This window comes from Cheilinus undulatus, linkage group 15 (genome assembly GCF_018320785.1).
Source record: "Cheilinus undulatus linkage group 15, ASM1832078v1, whole genome shotgun sequence".
Taxonomy (NCBI): domain Eukaryota; kingdom Metazoa; phylum Chordata; class Actinopteri; order Labriformes; family Labridae; genus Cheilinus; species Cheilinus undulatus.
The window spans coordinates 21,218,319-21,245,018 of record NC_054879.1 but is presented as its reverse complement, the minus strand read 5'-3'; the positions used below and the strand labels follow the sequence as shown (position 1 = coordinate 21,245,018).

General features: G+C 39.1%; 1 protein-coding gene across 2 annotated transcripts in view; it reads left to right on the top strand.

The window, feature by feature from the left end:
• LOC121522627 (E3 ubiquitin-protein ligase SH3RF3-like) overlaps window positions 1-26,700 on the top strand; it is a 180,707-nt gene that overhangs the window by 139,085 nt on the left and 14,922 nt on the right. For both annotated transcript variants that reach the window (XM_041807176.1, XM_041807177.1), the window contains 3 exons: window positions 4,944-5,114; window positions 15,517-15,806; window positions 21,549-21,874. In XM_041807176.1, coding sequence (XP_041663110.1) covers window positions 4,944-5,114; window positions 15,517-15,806; window positions 21,549-21,874 — 787 coding nt within the window. The remainder of the gene's footprint in view (window positions 1-4,943; window positions 5,115-15,516; window positions 15,807-21,548; window positions 21,875-26,700) is intronic.

Genomic DNA, 26,700 nt, shown 5'->3' with positions numbered 1-26,700 from the left:
CGTCTGTGTTTTTCACTTCTTTCAAGGTTAGGATTAGGGTTTTAGAGTTAGGATCAGGGCCAGGGACTGAAATACACCAGGGAGGATCCTTTTAGGGGAAGGACAAATTTTGTGTGCTGTTTACTATTAACTAGTGTGTTGCCTGCAGGATGAGAGTCAAATGCAGCAACATTGTCGGCTGAAATAATATCACCTTACAAGTAATGCTAAGAAAACGCACGTGCACAGAAACACGTCACCCACACACAGGCTCAGATGCACAGAAACACACACGTGCCCAGAGTGGGTCTGTTCCACTGATGAGGTCGGACATTTCCATCTTGACCTGGCAACTATTCCTGTTGCCATGGGGAGATGGGGAGACAGTCCCCCCACACTGTTACCATGGCAACGGGGGAGGCAGGGCATATAGGGCTTGTTTACTCTGAGGTCTTATCGTCTTCTGTTTGACACGATATACTACCAATGTCTCCGAGGGACCAGAAACTCATTTTTATGTAAGCACAGATAACAACAATACAAAATGATGTTCAAATAGAGCAAGATGCCTTCTACGGTTCAGTACACCTTTAGTAGGTAAAGTAGGTGCACATTAGGAACCGAGTCACTTTAAGCCATTTAGTTTAGGAGCCCCGTCACAGCCAGGTCTCACATCACCTTCCAATTTTGAAAGACAAGAGTTTTCCTTAAGAGAAAAATAACTTTATTTTTCTGTTTATTATAAATTCCTACAACTGTTTGAAGAAAAACGCTTAAGGAGATCTAAACTAATAGCCCCAAAGGTCTTTTTGTTTGTTCATTAATACCAGGTTCTTTACAAAAAGACAAAGTGTGTCAGATTGCTTACCTGGGAAATAAAGGCAAACGAGACACATCTTTGTTTAACAAAATCTTACCTTACAGTGTTTCCCAAAGAACAATACCCTCCTTGGATGTTAGGGATGGCAGAGGGGGTTATCCTTTTTCACCTGATTTGGAAGACTCATTTCTTGTCTGTTTTTGCTCATTCAGCGTTCATCACCAAACATGGTATAAAGCTTACTCAAATAGCATTACTTACACAGCAAGGACCACTTTGTAAGGAAACACACATGATTTGCAGTTATAGATATCTTTTTTGTTAGCAGTTATTAATTTTTTTAGGTAATTTTTTTTATATTTGGCAGTGTGGCTGTTCTGGGATCCCCCTGCCTTTCTACATGGCTGTGTAGAAAGCATCGAGCAGAAACAGCACACATTCCTGCTTCTCCTGTGCCTACAAGGAAAGCCTGAGGCAGGGAGAGAAGCAGCAAAAAACTTAGTGCAGAGCAGTCAGCAATAACAAAGGAATGACATTTATATGTCAGAGGCAAAGTAAAGGAGGAGCTGGGGTGGAGGAATGTCGCAAAATGCCTCTTGTAGAGGGAGCAGCAAAGCATAGCCAGGCCTGAGCAGTTTAAATCAAGCAGCTTGAGTGAGATTATCCAATAGCATGCCTAGAGCGAATCAGCATGGTGTCAGCTGATGAGGGCTTGTTTGAGATCAGCCGAACTCAGTTATATTGCAGTGCTTGCATCTGTGATCTTCCTGAACTAATGCTACGTGCTTGATTCATTGATGAGGTAGTGTATTGCAACATTAGCCTTTACAGGTGGAGTACAGGACAATATTGACAACAAGCATCTGCAGAAAAATGTTTAAACAACTTCATTAGAAGTTTATTTTTTATAATGAGGCATCATTACTCAAATGGACGGACGCATTAGTAGGTGCCTCTATCATGCATGGATGGTGATTATATGTGGAAAATGTTTGTTTGTTTGGTTGCTTGTTTAAGAAAAACAGGGGAAAAATACACTTGGGTGGCTGTAAATTTGTCTTGGTGGCTAGTCGGTGTATTGCTACTATGTGGTAAACGCTGCCTTATCTTGTCGGTATTTTCTAATTGTTGAAGCGTTTTATCACTAGTATTACTCTTGCATGTCGTAGTGCATTCAGTACATGTGGGCTCTATCATCCTCCCAGTTCTGGGTCAGTGGTTGAGGGGAGAGGCAAACCCTGGACAGGTCACAGGGCTAACACAGAGCTGATATATAGAGACCAGTCACACTCACAAGCGATTTAGAGTCTCTTAACAATTAACCTCAGAATGAGAATGAAAACAAAAGTACCCTGAAGGAACCCACACAGGAACATGAGGAACCTGCAAACTCCACACATAACTACCTATGTCTGAGTGGGGGTAAAACCAGAAACCTTGTTGCTGTGAAGGGATTGCACAAACCACTGAACTACCATTTCCTGAAAACACTCCTGGTTTACAAATACTCAGTCATGTAAGGGATACTGTGTAGTGAGCAGGAACCCTGAAGGAGCTCCTCTGTATATCAAGCCCCTTGCTACATTTACATACATTTTTATACTGTTTATTAAACAGCCACTTAATCAGGAAATCATGCATTTAAAACTACATTTTAATTTGGAAATTATTGTATTAATTTGAAAAAATATATGTATTTCTATTGCTGGATATTAATTAAAAGCAGCTGACTTAGCTGTTATAACTCATATAAAGCTTAACAATTCCACTGCTGGTGAAGTTCCATAAAGTAAGCAGAGCCACATGTAAATGGAGGTTTTCTGCCTTGTCATGTCCGATTCTGTTGACAATTTCTTTTCCATCCATCATCTTTATCCCATGGCACGCCTCATTATGTGTTAGCTTCATGTGCCATCTCCAGTTTTGCAGATTTCTCTGTCATAGCTGTCATAGCGTTCCTTTTTTACTTGTCTTGTATCCTTCTTTCACCACTGTTATCCTCTCTTTTATCTTTTTTTCACAGTAAACAGCCTTAAATCAAATTACTATTCTTTGTAACAGTGTTTTTCTCAGTCTTTTTATTGCCAAGAAACAGGAAAATACATACAGAAATATGTGAGGAAGCTTCATGTATGAGATAACATAAACATGAAGACAAAGATATTAAACACCAGATAAATCTATTCATCTGTACACCTACTTTTTTACATAATATTCTGATCAGATGTTTATCCCTCTTTGTAAGTTCCTTATCATCTACCAAAAACACAAAAAGTAAGAGGTGCTTTTTTCTATGTTAAAAACAGTCTCTAAATTATTATGAAACTTGTAACTGCAATGGCGTTAATACAGGGCAACTTCTAAATATATGGAAGTGTTTTGCCTTTTGTCTATTCAGCCTGTCCGATAATTTGTCTGATGTGTGTAGAATTTGTTTTTGCTTGGGGGTACGAGTGTATCGCATTACGCTTTCAAAAAAAAATTCTCACCATGATGGAAGGATTGTAGTTTAATACTGTTGCTTGAACATTTCTTACCACTGTCTTAAAAAAATTTGTCATGTTGCCTTCTGTTTCCCATCTTAATTTAACATTAAGTAGACTTCCATTGATAAGTGATTGGGCTATGAGTGCTGCTGTATCACTTGGTTTTCTCCACTGAGGATCAATAAAGGTATCTTATCTTTAATGTTGTTACTGATAGTAATATTAGTAGTAGTAGAAGTAGTGGTGGAGTAGTAGTAGTTTTAGAGAGTATTTTTTAAAGATTTGTGTTTAGTCTGGTTTAAGCCACAGAGAGTTTCCAGAGTACAGCTGTGCTATTGCAGACTTGCATCTTCCTGTGTGTGTGACTGGTAGTGGTTCATCAGGGTGGTAATCCAGTCCTGAGCGGCTAACTCATATGGATCTGTATCATTTATCACATGCATCTCTCTCTGCTTACCTTTGTGTCATGCTGGGTTCAGTTTCCCAATAAAGTCCTTTTCCGTTTTCCTTTTGTTTCAGCATTCCCTCCCTTTAAACTGAAAATGAACTATTCAAACATCTTTTTCTTTCAGTGCAGATAAAAGGTACCAGGTAACTATATTAATCAAGCAGGAGATGGGTTTTACATATGACACAGGTAACCCAGTGCAGCACTGTGTGACATCATCTTCACATTCTCCTTGACTGGTATTCCTCTTCCTGTTGTTTGTTCAGTGTCATTGTGTCTTGCCTTACTGCAAGGTGTACACCTACCAACTAAGTTGGCCTTAGTTTGGCTGCCTTGTAATAACCATCAAGAATCAGAAGAGCTAACCCTCTAAATCAGTTCTTCTTAACAATGGCCAACTACAGAGAAATAGTAGACTCTCATTATGCTCATGTTGCCACTCAGAATCAAGTATTTATCGCTGATGTGTAATGAACAGCAAAATAAAAATCAGTTACATTCAGACCAACTACAGATGTCTCAAAGCTGGTACTGTCTTGGGATAATTTCCACATCTTACCTATTATATTTAAAAAGCAACAGAACATTGAAAATGTGTGGCATATGGTGGCAGGGCTGACCTGCACACTCTCTCTTCAACCCAACAAAGGTCCTTTGTGGATCAAAATGTTATTTGATAGTCTAATAAAGGAACTGTGGGCAATCCACTGGGTGGGGGCCTGTATTTCTCCTGATTCTCTGTTCTCCACATCTCAACTAAAAAGAAGATGTGTTAATGCAGGCCTCTAAAAGTGTTGTTACTGATTTTGTTTTTAGATTGGAGAAATCTGATGGGATAGTTTCTGCTTGTTTCTGAAGCTACAAGAGGAAAGTTTCATGAATATTCCTCATTCATTTTCTTTATACCAAAGGAGTCATTTGTCTTCTGATTCAAAGCAAAAGAGCAGGGAAACTTTTAATTCCCTTTCCCCTTCTTAAAACTGACAGGAACTTCTAATTTGCCCATTTGTATGCATTTGTTTTCTTTTTTATTTATTTACATTTTGCATTTGTAATTGCCTCGCTTTGACTTTGCATAATAAATTCTACAGTTAATCCACATCAGAAATAAATGATACACTGTGAGAAGATTTGCAAAATTTCATGCAGACTTGAACTGATTTAACATCTGAGTCATTTTTTTAATCCTGCCTGTGTCTTTGTTCCCCAGATATCTGGCTCTCTACGCCTACAAGCCCCAGAAGGCTGACGAGCTTGAACTAAGGAAAGGGGAGATGTATCGGGTGACAGAAAAGTGTCAAGACGGCTGGTTCAAAGGCACCTCGCTGAGAACTGCTGCCTCTGGGGTCTTCCCAGGAAACTACGTCACCCCAGTGTCCAGGTCAGTGAGCTTAGGCTAAGCCACCAGGAAATGTAATTTCTTACTGCTGATAGAAAGTATCAGTCACTGGTGCTTTTTAGTAGTCTGGCTTCATATGCTGAAGTTGGAAAAGTTGCTGGATTCTAGAGAGGCCATTGTATTTACACAAGGAAGCAAAATTTGATCACTTCAACAATTGCATGTCCTGTCTAGGTATTCATCTGTAACATTACCTGTATGCTATAATTAAACACATAACGTACTACAGCCAGAGGCCTGATTGACAGCTGAGGTAATAATAAGGAGAGTGAAATCTTTACCTGATTTTTTAGTTACCATTGTAAACCTTTGCTCCACTGTTCTTTCAGTGTAACAATTTGATCACATGAACCCAGCACAATACAATCGGACTAAAGCCTCTCATTTTGTCCTCACACAAAGGCGATGATGGAGCTTACACAATCTTTGCAATTTGCATTGCAATTTTTCCTGGTAATTTCCTGGTTTGAGACTGAAACTGAATACAGATGAGATGGAGTAACAAAATTTCATTCTTTTTTTTTTCCTGTAATGGCACACATGTTTCTGTGGGATGAAAGGGGGACAAAAGTACACCCAAAAAGCAGGATTTTAAGTCTTACCGAGGTGGAGGTTTAGGGTTCTGATTTCATCTTTTGATGCAAAATAGTCAAAATGATCTGATCATTCTCATAGAGATGCAAAGCATAGTCTTAAAAAACATAAAAGGAAAAGCATGACAGTGCATTTGATTAAAGGGATGGCCATATTAATGTGTTCACTCAAGCAACCGACCAACCACCTTGACAAAGTTCCACCCTGAATGAAGGAAAACTCTCAAGAAAAAACACAACACGCATATCCTTGTCATGCGTATCGATGCAACACATGGATAAAAATGCAGCTGGGAGTCTCAGAATAATTTAACTCCTGGTTACAGCTTTGTAATAGCGATATCAAAGGAAAAATTCCATCCATCCATCCATTTTCTACACTGAAAACTCACACCTACAGAAATTTAGGGTCACCAATCAACCTAATGAGCATGTTTTTGGTGGTGGGAGGAAGCCAGAGCACCCGGAGAGAACCCATGCATGCATGGGGAGAACATGCAAACTCTGCACAGAAAGGCCCTGACCGGGAAGCGAACCAGGGACCTTCTTTCTGTGAGGCAACAGCACTAACCCCTGCACCGCTGTGCAGCCTCCAAAGGGAAATTTAACAACCTTATATAAACATCATTTATCATCATTTATTTTTGATTCATACAGAGGTGGAATCCTTTCCTGATCTCTGGAAAGTTCATGCATCAGGATTATGCAGCACACTTCCATCAGCTCTCACAGACAGTAGGCTAATCTTTACACTATTTATGCAGTGTTATTACCAACCTCGTCATTAGATGCTTAATGCGATAAGGACAATATGCATGGAAAAGGGTGTTTTCCCCCAAATAGCTGCATAATGGCTCAATGTCTGCGTGTGCTGGTGCATGTTTGCAAGAATTGGCCTACAACATAATCTAAGGAGCATTTAAAGCGGTGCCTTTTTGACTTATTTACAACATTTAAGAGCGTGCACTTTAATGTGGACCATCGCATCCTTTGGCTGCATGGAGACAGTCACATATTCAAGCATGTTTACACAGCACTGCCAGTCCTCAGATAACTGCATAATGGCTCAGCATCTCTGTTTGCAGTGATTGGCCTACAACATAATAAGGGTAACAGTAAAGCTGTACCTTTTGACTTAATTACAAAGTTTAGTGTGCTCCCATTATTGTGGAGCTTTAACAAAGCATCCCAACATGTTCTCCATGGCAACAGACACATATTCAAACATATTTATGCAGCACTGCAACTTGAACTGACAAACAATATAGCAGATAAAAGACGTGTGTCACATCTCCTGTTTTATCTTGTTTAACATTTGCATGGAGAAGAACTTTAAAGAGAGCCTACTTTGTGACGGGGTGACTGTATGTGCTATACAGAGGAAGTGACGTATTGAGAGAGCGGTATCAAGGACAATTGGAACAATGGTGCAGCATGCAAATCAAGACAGAGGTACAGTTATGCAACCAATTATAGTAGTAAGACCAAAAATGCTCTCTCAACTCTAAAATGATCTTAGAGAGTTATTCAATAAAAGTAATTAAAGCCACATTCTGCAAGCCAACTCGTTCCGTGAAGCTGGGTTATAGAATGTGTTTCCTCAATGTAAGATTAGTCAGCTAAACATATTTAAATTTGCATTTAATCAGATGTGAACTTATTAGCCTGAAAATATGTCTATTCCCAATGCAGTAAAACTGAAATGACTTCAGACAGTTATGATTGACTTACTTAACTGCCTGTAGTAAGATTGTATTATATGGTCCTTGTCCTTATTTATTCAACACAGTTTCATGAGACTGGTTTACATAAATTACTAAGTCAATGTACCATTTCTTCTTTTATAAGGACAACAGATTTAAAGCTCCTGTAATGAAGTATCATATAGTGTTGGTTTCTGCACCCCATTGGGACAAAGTACTGCCTTATACCTTTTTGCTAATTTAGTCCTGCATATTTCATACTGTCTAAAATCTCATTTTGCTTTTACTTAACAGTCAAATGTCACTTGTTATAAACCTTTGCTTTAGAAAATGGGAAAAAAGGCTGTTTGAGCAGTGTACCTTTAATCACCTTACTTGACCTCTACCCTACAGCAGCATTACCAGACTTAAAAATTACAATATATAGATAATAAACCATATTGCTAATCATGTTGATTGCTGTAATCACTGATTTCAGCATGTTTCATGACCAGTTTAAACTTGTAACTAGTGCTTCAAAAGGAAATGCAAGATCTAATTTTTTATCTTGTTTAACTTTTTTTTACTAACTGTCTGCTAATGTCTGAGTATTTGGTTCAACTGAAGTGGTAAAAATGCAACTTATCTGGTTTCAGGGTAAATATGTAGCAAGCACAGGGATTATGTAAACATTAAGAACAAATGAGCAGAACAACAAAAAAGCTTAAAGCTAATATACTGTATATTTGATTTTGTGTATTTACTGCAATTCATATCATTATTTCAGTATTTAGTGTATGCAGAGGCATACTACAATATAAAATTAAAAATGATCTGCTCTGTCTTTCTAATGTTTGTTGACTTGCAAAGTTTACATTATTATCACTCTAATTACCATCATCATAATACTAATCATTATTATCTTTACAGTTACTTTTGGCATCTTAAACTATGTTACTCAAAGCTGTTAGAGCCACATAAAGCAAAATAAAATGAGTGTGCTGAAATCATATTTGGAGATTTAATTACTCTCATTATTCCTGTATGCATGAAAACATTTGCAGTGGCTGTTCATCTAATCTGTATTCTGCTCCATGTTGCAGAGAAAGAAAAAGAGAAAGAAAATGAAAGCAAGAGAGAATTATAATAATAGCGAGGGAAGAAAATAGAAAGGCAAAAATGAGGGAAAGAAAGATAATGAGAAGATGTAGAGGAAGATATAGTGCTGGATAAACAGAGGAGGGCTGAGGCAGAAAGAAATGAACCAGGAAAGGGGCAACATGGGAAAACACTGAATGGGGGGGAAACAGGGCATGTAAAGAAGGGCAAAAAAGACAGAGAAATGTGGGAAGAAGCTGAAATAAAACATAATTGAAATAGAAATTGGCAAGGTGAGGAGGAGGGTGGAGGAAATAGGGAAAACAAAATAAAGAAAACGATACAAAGAGATGAGACGGCTTCAAAAACAGCAGGTGTCCCTCTCCAGTGGATATGAATGGCTGCTTCAAATTCTGCAGTTACGCAATCCAAGAGCAGAGAGAGAGAAAGAGAGGGAGAGAGGCGCAGGATGGGCAAGTAATCAAATGAGAGGCAATTTGTTATTTTTACGCGAGCATACTCCGTCTTTCTCTCTTCTTCCCTCCCTCACCTCCTATCCCCCCTCTCTTTTGTCTGCAGTGCAGCTTAGAAATTTCTCAAAATGATAATGAGGGCCTGTCAAACATGGCACACACACAAATACACACACATCTACCAGTTAAACCAATTCAGACCTGCAGATAGGCATGTCATTCTTGTGGAAATGCAGTTTAAATGTTTTCATGTTGCTGGTTTTTATCAGAAGGAAAAATGTGACCACCTTTACATTAAATCAATCCTCGCAATTTAAGGAGTGTAGACAGAAATGTTTGAATAAAGGGTAACAAGTGTTCTAACATATTCAAGAAGCAGTGAAATGTATGTTTGTATGAAGTCTATAAGAAGAAAGTCTGTGAATAGCCTCCCTGTTGCTATTGATAGACACAAACACACATACAAGCTCCCACAGACCCACACAAACAGAAGCCATAACTCCGTATGTGTGTGACAGGAAGTCAATGCACAGCCATAAGAGTGTGAATACCATCGAGTCAATAATGTTCAGTTCACTGTTCTGCCATTCAGCATTCTGCAGACAGAAACTTGAGCAGCCTGCAGCTTCATATATGTTACTCTAGGACACTTTGTCGTGCAGACCAGATAATAGCAGTGAAATTGCTCACTCTGACGGAAGATAATAGCAGCATGTGCAGCTCCTGCTCTGCTATTATGGACTAAATACTGGCTTTTAACATTTTGTACTATGCTTGAGTAAGAGCCTTCAACCACTCCACCGCCATTTTGAGGCTTTACTCAGGGACAAAATGCTTTGAGCTATATGCTAACATAACATAAATGAGATAAGCAGGTGTAATTGTACCATGTTTAAAGCATATTTAAAGAAAATATTACATATTGTCAAATGTAGTTGTAAGAAAGTTTTGAACAGATTCTGAATTTGACTGGCAGATGGGACTAAAGCAGCATACAATTTTGGGCAGGGTTCCCCTTTTTCAACAAAACAAATCGATTTTTAGGTGGTTCTAATGATTCCTGTACAAGATTTTCTTTTGTTGGGAGGAGTGATCAGTTCAGAGGAATGTTGGGCTGCAACCATTTCAAATGTAAGACGTTTATTAAAGGGATGTAACGGTATCAAAATGGCACAGTATTATATTTGGTGCGGTATCAAAAAAATCTAATCACCCAAAACAATGAATGAAGACTTTGAAAAAAAGTGACGTCTGCATTTATTAAATCAGGTTCACTTTGAATATTATCATATGTGGGGAAAAAAGTGTCGTCTGTGTGCCTTAGGCTTAGCAATACGTATACTTTGGCTCCAACTTGTCTACTAACCTTCATTTGCCACCACTGAAAATAGCTGTTGGTCTTTGGTAATATATTTACAAATACACCTGCTGAGCCCTCACGCTGTTGAAGTGGGATTGTGAACATTTCCTTAAAAGTCTTTTGCCTTAGCTTGATTCTACTCCTCACATCCTCATGAATCTTTTCAGGGTGATGATTTGCCATTTGGTCCCTCTTGTTACTCGTATTTCTTATAAAGTATGTTGCCACAGTCTGACAGTGTCTGCATATTTTACTTTGTTTGCCCATCACCTTTTCTCCTTTCTTTTTTTATATGTATTTTTATTAGGTTTTCCAAAACAAAGTATCAAGCAATTACACATACCCGCTGACAATTAGCAAGCAGCCAATATAAAACAGGCAATTAAAAAAAGTGATAATAATAACTTAGAAAAAAAAAGACAAAAGAGGGGAAAAAGTGAGTCTAAAAAACAGAATAGTAACAGAAAGAAAGAGACAAAAACAACAGCCACAAAACAACACAGCCCTTCCCCATCTCCTTAGTATGTTGGCATCAGTTCATCCCTCTGCCAGTAGCATTTAGTTTTTAAGTGGACTTAGTCTGACTGTAAGGAACCTGAATGTTTTCAGTTCAGATGCAAAGATCCTTTTGACAGCAGATCCTGAGTCTCACTGGAGATAGTCTAAGATGGGTTTCCACATAATCAAAAACAGCTGTTCGTTACCCCTAAGAGAAGCACCTATCCTCTCATGAGGAAGTACAGAAGAGCTCTCTGTACCACATTGTAACAGTAGGAGGTCTATCTTTAATCCATTTTGACAAAATACATTTTCTTGCCAAAAGCAGTAGTTTGTCCAGTAGTTTGAATTTAAGAAAGGGAAGTGACAGATCTTTAGAGGGAAGACCAAGCGAGAAGAGCCCAGGGTTTTTTTTATTTTAGTTTTGAAAATGCCGTTAAGTTCTTTAGTTATGCACTTCCAAAACTGTGAAATGTATTTACAGTCCCAGAAAAGGTGGATGTAGTCCCTTGTTTCTCCCTTACTCATTTCTTGACACTGGGAAACCAAAAGGCTTCCATGGTCTCCACTATCTCAAAAATATCTGTCCCTCATGTCTCCCCATAGACTGATTCTCCCTCACCACTTGTTGCATCCACGATAAAGGAAGTGGAGTACAAAGGATGATGGGTACAGAAGGGCCAATAGTAACTTTAGTTCCCTTGCCCTTAAGACTACCATTTTAAATCGTCACGTCTATGACAGTATTAACATTTTTGTCAATGCGGTATTAACAATGCTGTTACATCTCTAGTTTGTTGTTTATTGTCCAATATTGTATTGTCCTGTTGTTTTGGAGAACTGTGTGAATTGGACTGTTATACATCATAGGAACAAAACTTTCAGTCTTATATTCTGTTGGCTTGTGCAGTAGTGGTGCAAAGATAACTGATCTGTAACAGTTACTGATCTTAATGTAAAAGGTCAGAGTGCATTGGTCCTTGGAGCCCTGGATTGGTAAAAAAACATGATTTGGTCTATGCACTGCTTTTAACATTAGAGATCTACTCACTGAGGCCCTGCTGCTTGTAACCATAGCTCATTCCATCACGCTTTGGCTCAGCGTCTCTGATCTCGAATCTGTGTTTATTCAAATCTCCATTAATTATTTAATGGCCTTTAATTTTGGCTTTTTGGGAAATTTTTATACCTAGTTTTCACTATTAACAGGATTAATAATGCCAGTGAAGTTACAAGTACAGAGGGACAAAGGTTTAAAAACTTATTTTGATATTTGTCTCCCAAGTCAATGTCAAAATGAGACACCTGGGCAAGTGTCTAATGAAAACTTCATTTCATAAACATAATGTCAAAATGTTTGCACAGTAAGTCTTAGATTTAGTCTTTTATAAATAAACTCAAAGACACTTTTACTATTAAAAACTATCTTGTTTTCCCTTTTTTCTCATATTTGTTAAAGTAAAAAGTTACTTATATTTAAATCAAATCATAAGAAATCAAATCAAATTGGATGAGATCATTCTGTATTTTAATGAATCATCAGTGAATCATTTGAATTAAATCTTGAGCAGAGGAGATTCACACCTCTAATGAGCAGTGTTTCCCACAGAATGACACTATACTTAGGTGGTTGTGATGGCAATCCTATCCTGTCTCTTTCTGTATATTTAATGTTTGTTTTTCTCTTCTGACAGTTATATAAAGACATTCAAAAATGGTTTAAAAGTGGCAAAAGAAATGGCAAAAATGGACCAAAAGCAGCAAAAATGGGTAAAACGTGGCAATAGTAATGACAGGAAAGTGGCTAAAAGGTTAAACAAAAATGGTGACAAACTGAGCAAAAAGCTAAAAAATTGCAATAAAGGTGCCACAAAGAAGTGGCAAAATATTTTCAAAAATGGACAAAAGTTTGCCAAATTGGGTTGAAAGTGGCAAAAAAAAAAAAGTGGCAAAAATGGATTAAAAAAAGCAAAAAATGCCTAAATGTGGCATAAGACGTTGCACAAATAGGCAGCAAACATTTTGACGAGGGATTTAAAAGTAGCATGAATAAATAGTAGGGCTGTCAAAGTTAACACGTTAATATCACGTTAAATCAAATTACTTTTAACGGCACTAATTTTTCACAAGATTAACGCATGCACATCCCGTTTGACCCCCGACCCATCCCGTAGTTTTCCAGATCAGAAAGCGGCGCCGTCGTGGTGCAGTGCAAGCGAGCAGAAATGGATAAAGGACAGACTTTTGAATTGCAGGTTCAGCTTTCAGATCATGCTAGTTACGACCAAAGTTATTTGGTCTTTCTGTCGACATGAACTGAGTTACCAGGAGTTCGTAGAGTCTTAAATAGCCCGTACCACTTGCTGGCCAAGCACACCACTAATGTTGAGAGCCCCCCTCTGGATTGTTTACAACAAAGACGCTCAGACAACTCTGCAAGCAGAGATGGACTCGCTATCTGGCATACCGGGCATTTCCCGGTGGGCAGACGCACTCTGGGGCCTGTATTATTTATTCATTTATTTACATTTGTTATGTACCGGCTCCATAGCGGCGCTGCCCTTTATACTGACTTTGTTTACCTCCTCTCCCATCCCCTCTTAGCTCCTGCTTGAAAGTGAAAGTATTCGGAGAAAATGAATCTTATGCGCTGAAATGCTCGACTGGGACTGGAAACAAATGCCAAATTTTTTTAAAAAGTGTCAATCAAGATGCTGCAAAAGTGTCAAAGACTCTGCAGTCCCTATAGGAGACAGTATGACTCTGGTGAATATACAGCGGCATCATGAGGAGGAGGAGGAGGAGGAGGGGGCAGCAGGAGAGGCTGGTGTGTGACAGGGGAGCAGAGGTGTTACAGGTGAGCCTGAGAGTGAAGAAGCTCTTTAGAGTATCTTAATATAAGCTAAAAAGCATTATTAGACTGTTCTTCCCCTTTATTTATGAAGAAAAAATGTTTGAGATTAAATCTGTAGCTCTTCTATGATCTGAAGAATGAAAAGATGGTTAAGTCCTGCTACACCTTAGAGTACTCCACTGAGACTTTGTGTGTTCATGAGTTTTGAAAAGCAGCTTCAAATTTGTGTTTATTGACATCATTCCAGTAAATGGACTGGACTGATGACAGTAATTACCCACGGCGATGAAATCGGCAGGGGGTTATGTAAAGGGTTCTGTATCTTTGTTTGTTTCTTTGTTTGTTTCTTTGTATGTGTACAAGATAACTCGAGAACGGAAAGTCAGATCTTCACCAAACTTTCAGGGAGTATTGGGATAGTGACAGGGCAGAATCGATTAGATTTTGGTGATGATCCATGCACCTTTTTGGTTTTTCTCGGACTTCGAAATTTTGAACACCATAGTAATCAATGGGAGCATAAGTTCCTCGGTGGCGCTGCTTAGGCGTGGGTCTGCCTTCTCAGATGGCCATTCTAGTTTCTTACTGTCAGGATTTATTTTACATTTGGGCATTTTTTAATTTGAAAATAAAAAGATGATAAATAATAGAAGAATTTTTTAATTTAATTACTTGCATTTTCTTTTGAGTAGGGCAGATGTGTCCACCTTACTCACCTCTGACCACATCAGAACAGTGAAACACCATTAGATGTGCCTGTGCCTTACTGCTGAGCTCTCAGAGGAGATTTGACTTCTTTCAGTAGTCTGTAGTGTAATTCTCTAACTGTTCTTTAGTCTCTCTTTTTGTATCATCCTGTTGTGAGTCCTCTTGATGTAAAGAGATGTTTCTGTGAGCCTTTATTTCCCCCCATGAGAGGCTGAAATTCTCTGCTTTAAGTGTCAATGTACGATTTTTTTTGAAGGAACGATCTTTAGGTGATTTAAACTTAAATGACCGTGTTCTTTATGCACATGTGTGATGATTAGATCTGTTGTTCTGTGTTCAGCTGCTGAGAACAGTGGAGTTAACTTCTTGAAGTCTAAATTTGGGCACTACATTGAGGTATTATTCAGTTATGTTACATTAAGGTCAGTATCTCCATCTGTTGTGACTTGTTCGTCTTGAGTTTACCATTTTATGATCTGAGCATATTTTTGGAGCATTTAGTATCTTTGAGGTTAGACTAGAGAATTTTTTTGCATATTTTCTGTCATTGTTTGGGGTTGTTGACATAAACAAACACTTGCATAAAGAAAGCATTTTTGTCTATGTGTTGATAAGGGTATTTAAATCTTGAGAAATAGTACTGTATGGTACATTTCGAACAGTTTTTTTTAAGTGTAATTATTTTGTGATTAATCTTGAGTTAACTGGGAAATTTGTGAGATTAATGCAGTTAAAAATTGTAATCTATTGACAGCCTTAATAAATAGCCAAGATGCTAGCACCAGTGCTATTTATAATCAATAGATTACAGCGAGGGAGGGCCCATTCTCGGGGGGTTTTAGGGGGCCCTGCCACTTCTGTGTGAAGGTCTATAAATAACTGAAGTGTTTCAGTCTTTACAAATTTGGTGTAAAGGCTAAAGGATCTATACTGACATCCACAGAGCCACACTGCTAATGTCACTGAAAGTTCTTTATTTGTCTCTAAATGATGACTGTGGGAGAGAAATATGCTTTTTGTTCACATTGGACTCCTGCTGACTAAAGCAAGAATTTTTGAATATGATTAGATATTCTGACAGTCTATTATGTCTTTCTCCCTCCCTCTGTCCTTTGCAGGGCTCCCTTTGGAGTCGGTTCTTCTCGGGGCTCATGTTTGTCCAGTCCAGTGGGAGGAGGAGGAGGGGGGAGTGGATGCAGTCAGGTGGGAAGTAAAATCACCGATCCTTCATCCCCGGGGTCACCTGGTCCCTCTTCCCCCCGTCCCTCCACCCCTCTGATTAACTCAGCCAACTCTGTTAACTCCACTAGTCCTGCCTCGTCGCCTCAATCTGCTGCCGCCCAGCTGAAGAACTGCCTGCGCTCCAGTCAGCACACGGTTAACCAGGCACGCACCTCAATGCAGCTGGGTAAGCAGAAACACTATCACACAGTGTAAGCAATGCATGGTGTGATTTAATCGTTACGCATTTTACATTTGATTCATTAAACATTCAAAAAGGTCTTTTCCCCGTTTCAACACTTTATTGATCAATCCCTATGACATGTTCTCTGATTATCATAAATTAACATAATGGCACAACCCTACTGAAGTATTATAAGTTAAAGATATATACATGAGCACAATGGCCCTCAGGAAAGAAGGTGTGAAAAAAGAAGAGCATCTCATTGCATCTCTTAAAAGAAATTTTGAGCTAGTTTTTAAGGCAGAGTATATATATATTAAGCATGGACCTGTATCTGGTACTTTTCCAACTTCATGCTGCAATATCACGCCCTGCAGTACACTGCTCACCAGCCTACAGGCTTAAAGAAGCACAGTCAAGATCATTTGGGACCATGCAGACTTCAAGCCCCTTAGTCTCTGATTAAAGAATAATAGAATATTGATCCACTGTTAATTCAGGTCGCCTCGACAACATGTAAAATATTGCAGGCATATGCACACAGCAGCCCATTTAACCTCCAATTTCCTCTGCACTGTTAGTCATGTGAAAAAAGGAAAAGAAGCCACTAAGACGTGGATGAGTAACAAGATAAAGGGAGAATGACATGCTTCTGTTAAGGATAGCAACACAATTTCCATGTAAAGGTTACTAAACTAGTGATGTAAGGACATGAGAAATAGCTTAAAATAGGTTTTCCAGTTTGTCATAAATTCCCGGGCAGGCTCAAGGTCAGGCTTTGTCCAAGCACTGACTGAGTACGGGGCATTTCATTACAGAACCTGCTCTGTGCTCTGGAGCACTGTTTGTTTATTATCACATAGAAGTGAAACATTTCATGCTGTAACAGGGATTTTTTTTAATTAAAAATATTGTTACATCTTAGGATTGGAAGTCCACAATGATCCAAAAGACTGTATTGTCAATGCAGTTGTAGTGAAACTGTCTTAAGTGTACTTTATATGCTGATGATTTAACATTGATGGTAACAGGCAAGCAAAAAAATGGCTGCCTAGATACAGGACATTTATATATTAAGTTTGTGACCAGTAAAGAAGAGGGTCCTTTCTTTTCTTTGGGATAAATGTAAGCATTCATTAAAATGTCAGTGCTGGAGTGATATGTTTCTCTTTGAAACTTGATAGTTAAATAAGAAAAGATGATATTCTTTTGCTAATACAGTATACCAAGTGTAAAAGAAGAACACCACTGGAAGAAAAAATCTTTGAAGCAATATGTATACTGGAATGTCACAAATCCCTACATCCATTCAGTGTTTGGCTTCTCGGGACTCTGTTCAAGAACGATTCTTCTTTATACTGCATTTTAATGATACTGTGAATTAATCTGTTTGCTTTCCAAGGTAGTAACTGCACAATTATGTGAACAAAAATTGAATTACTCATTCATATTATCTGAATAAGGACTGAAATTAGTTGACATACGGCTGATTTAAAAAGAGATGGCCCTTTAAAAAGAAATAGACAAACAGTTTTTTTTCTCTAATAAAGTCAATATTATATTAAACATAATTGTAAGAGCCAAATTTTAGTTTGCTTATACATAATATTTTATCCTTGTGTTTTATATTGCCTGTGGATGGTGCAGTTACATTTCTGCAAAAGTATAAATGTGAGGAAGTCTCTGTCTAGGTTAGATATGTGTTCCTGGGAGGGCAAAAGGTTTTTGGCCTCTAAAGCATGAGGGTATTCTGATTCATTTTTAAATCATGAAGGGCCACATAGTTGTTACTGAAGAGAAGTCCAAATATGTTCTTTTTTGTTTCATTATGATTATTATTTGTTTTTTTGTATTTTTTTTCAACCTGAAGAATGACCAAAGGTGGAAAAAGTACATCAATATTGTACTCAGGTAAAAGTACAGTTTCTCTGGTTGAAATGTACTTAAGTAAAGGTAAAGTTCTGGTCTATAACTCTACTCAAGTAAAACTAAAAAGTATTTAATTTAAAGTTTACTCTAAGTACTGAGTACTGAGTAGCTACTGAGGAGTTATACAGTAAAATGATTCGAAATGGCAGATCACTCTCTACAGCAGGGTTACTAACTGGTGTCGGGCCTGGACCCAGACGCCATCCGATAATCATTAGATTAAAAGGGAACTTCTAATTTGAAGGGGTGCTTCTATTTTAACTGGTGCAGCTATTTTAGGATTTACGGTACTGGTTATGCAGATCAGGAAATGCACAGACCAATTGCATGTGAGTTAAGCCATCTCACGTGATGCTACTTGGGCAATGAACTGTCTGCATTCCAGGCGGTAAACATTGAATCACTGCATTCATACATGGGACAGACGAGAGAAAGACAGAGAAAAGAAAAGAAAAGAAAAGAAAAGAAAAAAAAACAAAAGAAAAGAAAAGAAAGAAAGAAAGATAAAGAGAGTAGATGAAAAGACGAGTGAACTGAATCAAGGAGAAATTCACAGACGGAGCAACGGGTAAGCTGTAGACAAAGAAAATGGCACTGTCAAAGAAAAGAAAAGTGGACAGCAAAAACAGAGCCCTCAACCCAGAATGGACAGACTCATTCATGTTCATTCTTCCCTCTGGGAAGAATTATGGAGAAATACATTTTGTAAATTAGGTTGAAAATGACAATCAAATCAAACTTTCCACTTTTACTCTTGGTATGTGTTGCTTTGTTTAAATAAAAACTTGTGTTTCAAATAAAATTAACTGCATTAAAGGAAAACCAATTTTCATATGTTATCATTGCAACAAGTCCCTGAAACTGCACCCAGATCCACATATCACACTAACTCAAGTTAGTGTTTATTTAAAGGGAACGTATTATGCAAAAAACACTTTTTCAGAATTTTCTAACAAAAATATGTTCCCCTGGCCGATTCACAGTCTCCTCAGTCCCCCCCCCCCCCCTTCAAAAAATGTGAGCTGAAACAAGCCGTTCTCAGATTTTCCCCTCATGATGTCGTGGGGAGTTAGCACCACTCCCAGGTTTGATTGGCCCTCCCCACTTGGAAGAAAGTTCTGCCCTCCTCTCCTGATCAGGGGGAGCCACATCCATTTCCCGAGAGGGGTGTGTTCAGGGGTTGAGTTAGACAGCTCATTTACATTTAAAGCTATAGAAACAGCTTGTTTTGAGCGGGGTTGAAACAGGGGTTTTTAGACGTGTAAAAATCCAATACTGGAGTGTTTTTTAAGCAAGAGACTTCACAGGCATGTTTTGGGGACCTCTGAGACCAGCATAAACTGGTCATAAAAGGGTAAAGTATGTTCCCTTTGAGTAGAAGTAAAATTACTAATTTCAGAGTGTACCCAAAAAACTTACTCAATTTCAGTACTTTGAGTAAATGTAATTAGTTACTTTCAACCCCTGCCTATTACCCAAGTTGTTATATGTTTGATTCAGTTTATGATTAGGCTGTCAGCAATAATGCATTAATCATGATTAATTAAGGTATACAATTAGAGCATTAATTTTTGTAATTGGGATTAATAGCATGATTTAATGTAGCCCACTTTGGTTAAACCACTGCAATGTCTCCCTGAAGAAACAGTGATTTGAAATAATTACACCACTACTCCAGCTGACAGACAGGTCAGATGACAAGTCAAAAGCCATCTGTACCTTGTGATGTCAAACAGTTACTTTTTTACTTTTCCCTTATTTCCTTTTCAATCAATATCAAGCTCCATTTTCTGTGGTTAAATTCATGTCATAATTTTAATTCTACCCACAGTTTTTTATTTTCTTTCAAAATAAAATCAGGTCTCTGTTTAAACAGGAAGGCCATTTCCCCTTTGTTCATGGCAGTGCCAGAAAAACCAAAACAATTTTTAAATTCACAGCAGTGGAAATTCAAATGTGAAAAACAGGGAAATTTATTAGAAAAAAATTTGGAAATTTTTATATTAATTTTGATTGAGATCTTTTAAATTGACAGCTCTTATAATTAGTCATGTTTTGTGGTCCAGTACTTTTTAGAGGACCTTTAGAGATCACAGAAGTTAAAAGAAAAAAGATGTTTTTGTTTTTTGTTTTTTTTTTCATTGCCAACGGTAAACTGGTCCCATAGACCTTTTCCATCAGTTGGAAGCTTAAGCTTACTTAATATTATATGTTTCACATGACTTGTCTGATGTGTTATGTGTTACATACTGTATCTTTAACTACAGGCTTTATCCCCTTACAACGATGAACTCTACACCTGTAAAAAATGTGGGGCTTCAAATATCTGATGTCCTTTTTCACATTGTATGTCTATATTTTATATGACTTTAATATTATTGTCTTGTGAAAAAATAGAAACTGAGAAAGGACATGCATTGCAGTTTTTGTAGTGTTTTAAACCCCTTTAGGCCTCCAGGATGGACTGAACCTACATTTCATTTGACTACTGGGAAAAGCACAAACATAATGGAGAAGAAACTGCAAACCCATTACAGACACAAGCTATCTGATGGACTCTTCTCATCCACTCTGTTTTTCCCTCTGCATTATCTGATCACACAGAGTCGCCAGTGGAAAAAGCCACTAATGCAGAGTTGTTACAAGAATATACTGTAAGTCACAGGAGAATAATTAATATACATACATTAAAGCTCAAACAGCCCTCTTCACTCTGCAGTGCTCATACACAACTCTAACACACACCTGCGCCTGTGCAAGGTCTAGATTATATCAGCTTTGTTCAGCACTCAGAGTCTCTAGCACCCCCTCTATCTTTCCTTCTGCACCTTTTCTTTATCCCTGTGAGAAAATCGTGGTGAAGGTTTCTTTAGGGAGGCTCTAGAGTACACACTGTGAGAACACGGCCAAGAATAACACAAACACACAGGCAGACATGTGCTCTCCCACGTACATAAACACACAAGGGAACACACAGGCTCCCTAACGCACAACAGAATGACATCACTGGGCTTTTTGTTTTATGGAGGCGTAATGACAGAGCTTCGTGCCTCTTTCTCTCTTGCTCATATTCTCTCTCTCATTCTCTCTCTCTCATATATTCACAAACACACACACATCTGGTCTCCATTACAAAATAAAGTATGTGCATAGTTCAGGCGTTTAGCGGTTTCCTCACATGACCAGTGATCCTCTCTATAGATTTCTGCCCGAGTATTGCAGTGTAGAAGAGCAGGTGGCTAGCTAGCCCTGTGTGTGTTTACATGTGTGTGTTTGTGAGTGTGTAATCTGTGTACTTTTATCCTCATGGGCACCAAATGTCCTCATACAAATTAAAGGCTGGGAAAAGTGCTGCAAACTCTTTTCAGCCACTTCTTCTCTCATCAAGCCTGGGGGTTTGTTTGGTCCACGTGTTTTTGTCAGTCAGACAACAATGTGCTAATGAGGTGAAAACTCTTTTTAGACATTAAGTTAATACAAATATACATCTAAAAATAATTTATAAAACAGAAATGTTGAATTTCTAGAAAATTATGCCCATTTATGCACTCAGTAATTTGTTGGAGATCTTTTTGCACAAATTACTGCGGGAGATTGCAGGATTACGTGGCGTGGAGCTGAAAAAATAAGTTTTAAATAATATTCTAATTTTTGAGATGCACCCATACAAGTCAGCTCCACACATTCTTTGTTTTATTATGATCCGTCTTAAAACAGCCCATCTGCAGCTAACAGAGATCGCAGGTTTTTTAAAATCAAAACAAATTTACTGTACTTCAGTTAAATTACATGATATGTTTTGTTTGTGTGTTTCAGTCCACAGTCCTCCAGCTGGGAGTCCAGAGCGCCCCACCTCAGCCATCTCCCCCCTACGTCCACAGAGCTCCTCCCCCTCACGCTGCTCTGGCCAACCAGGTCGCCCGCTCTCCATGGTGTCACCAGGACCCAGCTTGGGACCCTCACCCCTCTCATCCCCGGCCTCGCGGCCCCTCCTCCCCCTCTCCTCACCTCTCTCATGCCTCACGCCTCCTAACATGTCAGCGGTACTCCTCAACGGGGAGCCGGCCAGTCCCCTGCAGCCGCCATCACCGGGTCCCTCCCACGCCCCCACCCAGGGCGCCCTTGCACCAAAAGTAGAGAAGGTAAGCCTCATTGTCATGAATAGCTACAAAGGTACATTTCAATTGAAAGTTGCACAAACATTCAAGGAACATATTGTAAAAATCTGCATTAGGCAGCTCTCTGCAGCAGTTAGCACTTTTCTCCAAAAGAATAATTGGATCTTTTGCTATTATGCAGCTTCTATTGTTTTCTCTACATGCATAATGAAGAGCTGAATACAGTAACTTCATATTTGATATACAGAGGGGATTATAGGATATCACTAGCCTGAGTACATGATGACAAGACAGACTGAGGAAAAACTTGTTCCAGACAATGAAAATCCAAATCCATAATCACAAATTAGTTTTTGAATACAAATCGGGGCAACATAGTCATATTTGGGGGAGAATTTTAATATAAAGTGATCCCCTCAGACAACATAAACAGACTGTTAATATAATAACAGACAAACAAGACAGCCAATATCAAAATAATTAAATGAATGCACATCTTTTTGACTGCAAGTTCAGTAAAATATGCCTGATACATTATTTTTTTATTAATTCCAGCATATAAGAGCCAAAACTAAACCGACAGGATTGTGATGTAACCTATCAGACAAAGAACACTGAGATGCAGATGAAAATGCTCGACAGTGGCACTGGTTTAGTTCAGTTTGTAGAACATGAACGCAAAGGCCTTGACATACTGGTCACTGGTTTAACATACTGTCTGCAACAGTTCCGACTCTCAATTCTCCATATTTCCTGTCTTTTGTCAGCTGTCCTGTGTAATAAAGACAAAAGGACAAAAAAAAAACATTGAAAATCTTATATAAACGATGTATGAATTATCTAATTTGTCCTCTGATTCACCCAGAAGCCATTTTTTGCACTTTCACAAATAGCTTTCAGACAAGCTGTCCCAAAATTTTACTTGCTTGCCTGTTAATATGTGTACCTCACAATCATCAAGTCAGGGCTCCGGCTGGGCCACTCTAGGATGTCCACAGAGTTGTCAGCCATTCCTTGATTTTCTTGGCTGTGTGCTTAGGGTCATGTTGGAAGATGAACCCTCAGCCCAGTGTGAGGTCCTCAGCACTGCAGACCAGGTTTTCATTGAGGATATCTGGTCAGGTACATTTTTGCAAACTCCATGCGGGCTTTCATGTGTTTTGCACTGAGAAGAGGCCTCCATCTAGCTACTCTGCCATAAACCCCAGACTGATGGAGGGCTACAGTGCTGGTGGTCCTTCTGGGACTTCAATCCATCTCCACACAGGATTTCTGGAGCTCAGTCAGAGTGACCATCAGGTTCTTGGTCACTCTCTTACTAAGTCCATTCTCCCCTAATTGTTCAGTTTGGCCAGGCAACCAGAGTCCTGGTTGTGCCAAGCTTCTTCCATTTGAGAATCATGGAGGATGCTGGGCTCTTGGGAAGTTTCAGTGAAGCAGAATTTTGTATAGCCTTCCCCTGATCTGTGCTTTACAACAATCCTGTCCCTGAATTTTGCAGGCACTTCCTTTGACTTCATGCCTTGGATTTTGCTCTGATATGAGCTGTCAGCTGTGAGGCCTTCTATGATTCAGCTGTGAGGTGTGTGCCTTTCCAAATCATGTCCTGTCAAGAGAAAGATTTGGTTGTTTGTGTTCACACATGGAGCTCAGCCCGAAAACTTTGGGAACTCTTCAGACAGCTGTCTTGCTAAAGCAGGAATTCAATCTAGTAAACCAAATATTGAATGTGTGACTAAGTAGACAACTCTATTATGGGAATGCCAACCTGCTTGTTTAAGACCCGGCTGATAAAAAAAGGGGGTAAAGCCATTGTACAAGATGATATTACCACTTCTTTTGATCCCCAAAGTCATTCTGTAAATGAAATTCACCTTACACTGAGAGGATGACTTCAACTTTTCTTCAGGTAACAGTGTGTTTTGTCCTCTAGATTTCAAATGACATATGAAGGTGAAATCTGCTCTGTATGTACCTGTCTGGACCTGTATGCCAGTATTCCTCTCCTGCCTCCATAAGTGTCACTCATACATGCTGCTGGCTCAAATTCTGAGTACCATCCTGTATGTTGGTGCATTCACGGTGTTAAAGCTGTGGATGTTAAATCGGCCTGCGATGACAGTGAAGGATGGCACGGAAAGCTCGCATCTGTCTCAGCTCCATTTGTTTCACTGTTGGCTCCACTGTCTGGGACAGCTAATCTATGGCTCGCTGACAAACAGCTCATTGACTATGGAACAGCAGGCAGCGGCCTTGTTTACATCATCACACTCAAAGATAGCTTCAACTCATATTTAAGATTATGACTCGCATACTGAATATATCCAATAAAAGTTGGAACAACATAGTTAAATGATTCGTGTCAGGTGATATTTTTATTTATCTCTGCTCTCAGAAACATATTTTTTGTTATTTTGAATTCAATACTTTTCTTAACCAATAATTCTTCCTTGTCCTAAACCAGGTTTTGTCATCTGTTCATAAATCTGTAGTAAACACCTGCCTCACTGAGCCCTAATTGAGCTGCTTCTTTATCTGGATTATGCCATTTTGTAGTCAAGCATGAAAGAGAATAACAGAATTTTGGGTCTCTGACACCAAAAGATGTAATGAATATTAGTGTAAGTATTAGGGACTGCTGTGGCTATTCAGTAGATATGGTTTTCTCCCAGTCAAAGGGTTGAGGGTCCAATCTCCCACTCCTGTAGTCACTTATCAGTGTGTCTTTGGGCAAGACACTTAATCCCAAACTACTCCCTCTGCTGCGTCAGTGGTGTATGGATGCATATGAATGGGAATACTGTATACTAAAGCTACTCTACATAGCAGCCTTCCTCGTCAGTGTGTGAATGAAAAGGGAATAGTTAGTGAGACCAATGGTGTAGAAAGTGCTTTAATTAGTAAGACAACTAAATGCAATTCAAAACCTAAATACCTATAATGTCCATCTACAACTTAAGGCCACCTCAGACTTCACAGATTCAGCCAGATTTGGCTCATCTGCAGCATGGGGGTAGTCGTCAAATGTCGAGACCACTTAGGCACACCGGGGATTGACAGATGTGTTTGTAATGTGACATAATCAACGACACATCCAAGACTCCCCATGACCACGAGTCATCAAGACTAGCATGTCAGAATTATTCTTGCACTCTGACCTGACGCCAACAATGTGAATCCTGACGCCTACAATCATCATTTAGTGATATTAGATAAACCCCCACTTTTGAAGGACAGCGGATCCATATTTTCCTTCACTGGGACAAGTCCATAATTGTGTCTTGTTTGTCACAATTAGCACTTCCATTGTAGCTCTGATTCACTCTCTTTGACTCGCACCCTCTACAACCTGTAAACTCACACACAATCATGGAGACAGCAGGGACATCCTCATACAATGAGTGGCATCACACTTGTTGTGTGACCAGGCTGTCGGCCATGACAGGCACAAGGTTTGACATGGTGCCCTGAACAACCAAAACGAAGTGTAGTCTGAGCCAGCCTGTAGAGGTAACTTAAAAGATCATTTAACTTAGATCTTTTATATAGACCTGACATCGAATTGTGTTTGTTTCACATAGATGTGGTATTGAATTATTGTCAGAATCTACTAGAACTCTACTAGAGCATAGCGTGATCGCAGGGTGACTGCCCTGAGCGGCTGCAAGATCTTTGCCGCTGTAGAGTCTAGACGCTGGTGGTGGAGGTGTTGTGAAGATGCCATATGAGGCTAATTAGATGAAATTTGATCAACTGTGAAGACAGGGGTTGAAGAGATGATGTCTGAAGATGTCATCTGAGGATCATGGAGTGAGGAGGCCAACTACACTGTGACAGGCTGATGGCTGATGATATCTTATAGGCTTGGCAGCAATGAGGAGGTGGAGGGTCACCTGCAACCATGTCATGAATGAACTGGTGGAGAAGAAAGCCTTATTTAAATGTGATGCAGTAATGTGATAGGCTAACAGTGAGGGAGTGGAAACCTATTGGATAGGTTTGATGACTACATGACACTGAGTGAGCATGCATGGAGGAGTACATGAAAAAGAGCAGAAATGAACCGTTAAACCAGCATGCAGACTAAAGTCTTCCTGACCGGACTTGGACTTAGCTTCATTATCGGAATTAAGCCTGATTGTCACAGTCCATGCATCTCTGATGAAAATACTGAATTATGAAGGTAAGCTTAAATAAATACCAGTTTTAAAGGTGAATATCTTCATGTTATCAGTAACAGTCAGTATCACCATATAAATCCTTAAGTGTATCCAGAAGTTGGATCCACATTCCTAGTTTAGCAGGGCAGATACTGCAGGTTTGGAGTCAGGGTGGTGATGGTGCTGCACAGTCAGTCTTCGTTACAGGGGAAGTGATGGAGCAGCGAAGATATCTGTCTGGCACACACAGTAAGTGTAATCTCTACTCAACACACTGTCACACTGTCAGTACTGCGGACACATATCATGTTGGACAATGAGATGTGTTTTTAGACTGTTTCCAGGAAGTGCAGTGCAGGGCAACTGTCAGCTCAACAGCTGTCAGAAATACTGGCAGGATTGCATGGCTGTACAGTTTGAAAAAGGGGGAGTAAAGGTTTTAATATTGATGCATTTTGACTCGATATTTGCTATTCTGTTTTCTGCCTTCCTCTATTGCAAATATGACCTTTTACTTTACTTTTGATTTGCTGTAAATTATGCTGAAGCCATAGTGTACCAGGTTTTGTCCCAGTTTTACCCAAAGAATTTTCTTCTTCTTTTATTTCATTCGCATTGTTTATCTTAAAAGCATCCAGAGTTCAGAGCGTGGGTGAGTAAATGAGAGTAATTACCCAAATGGGTGGACAG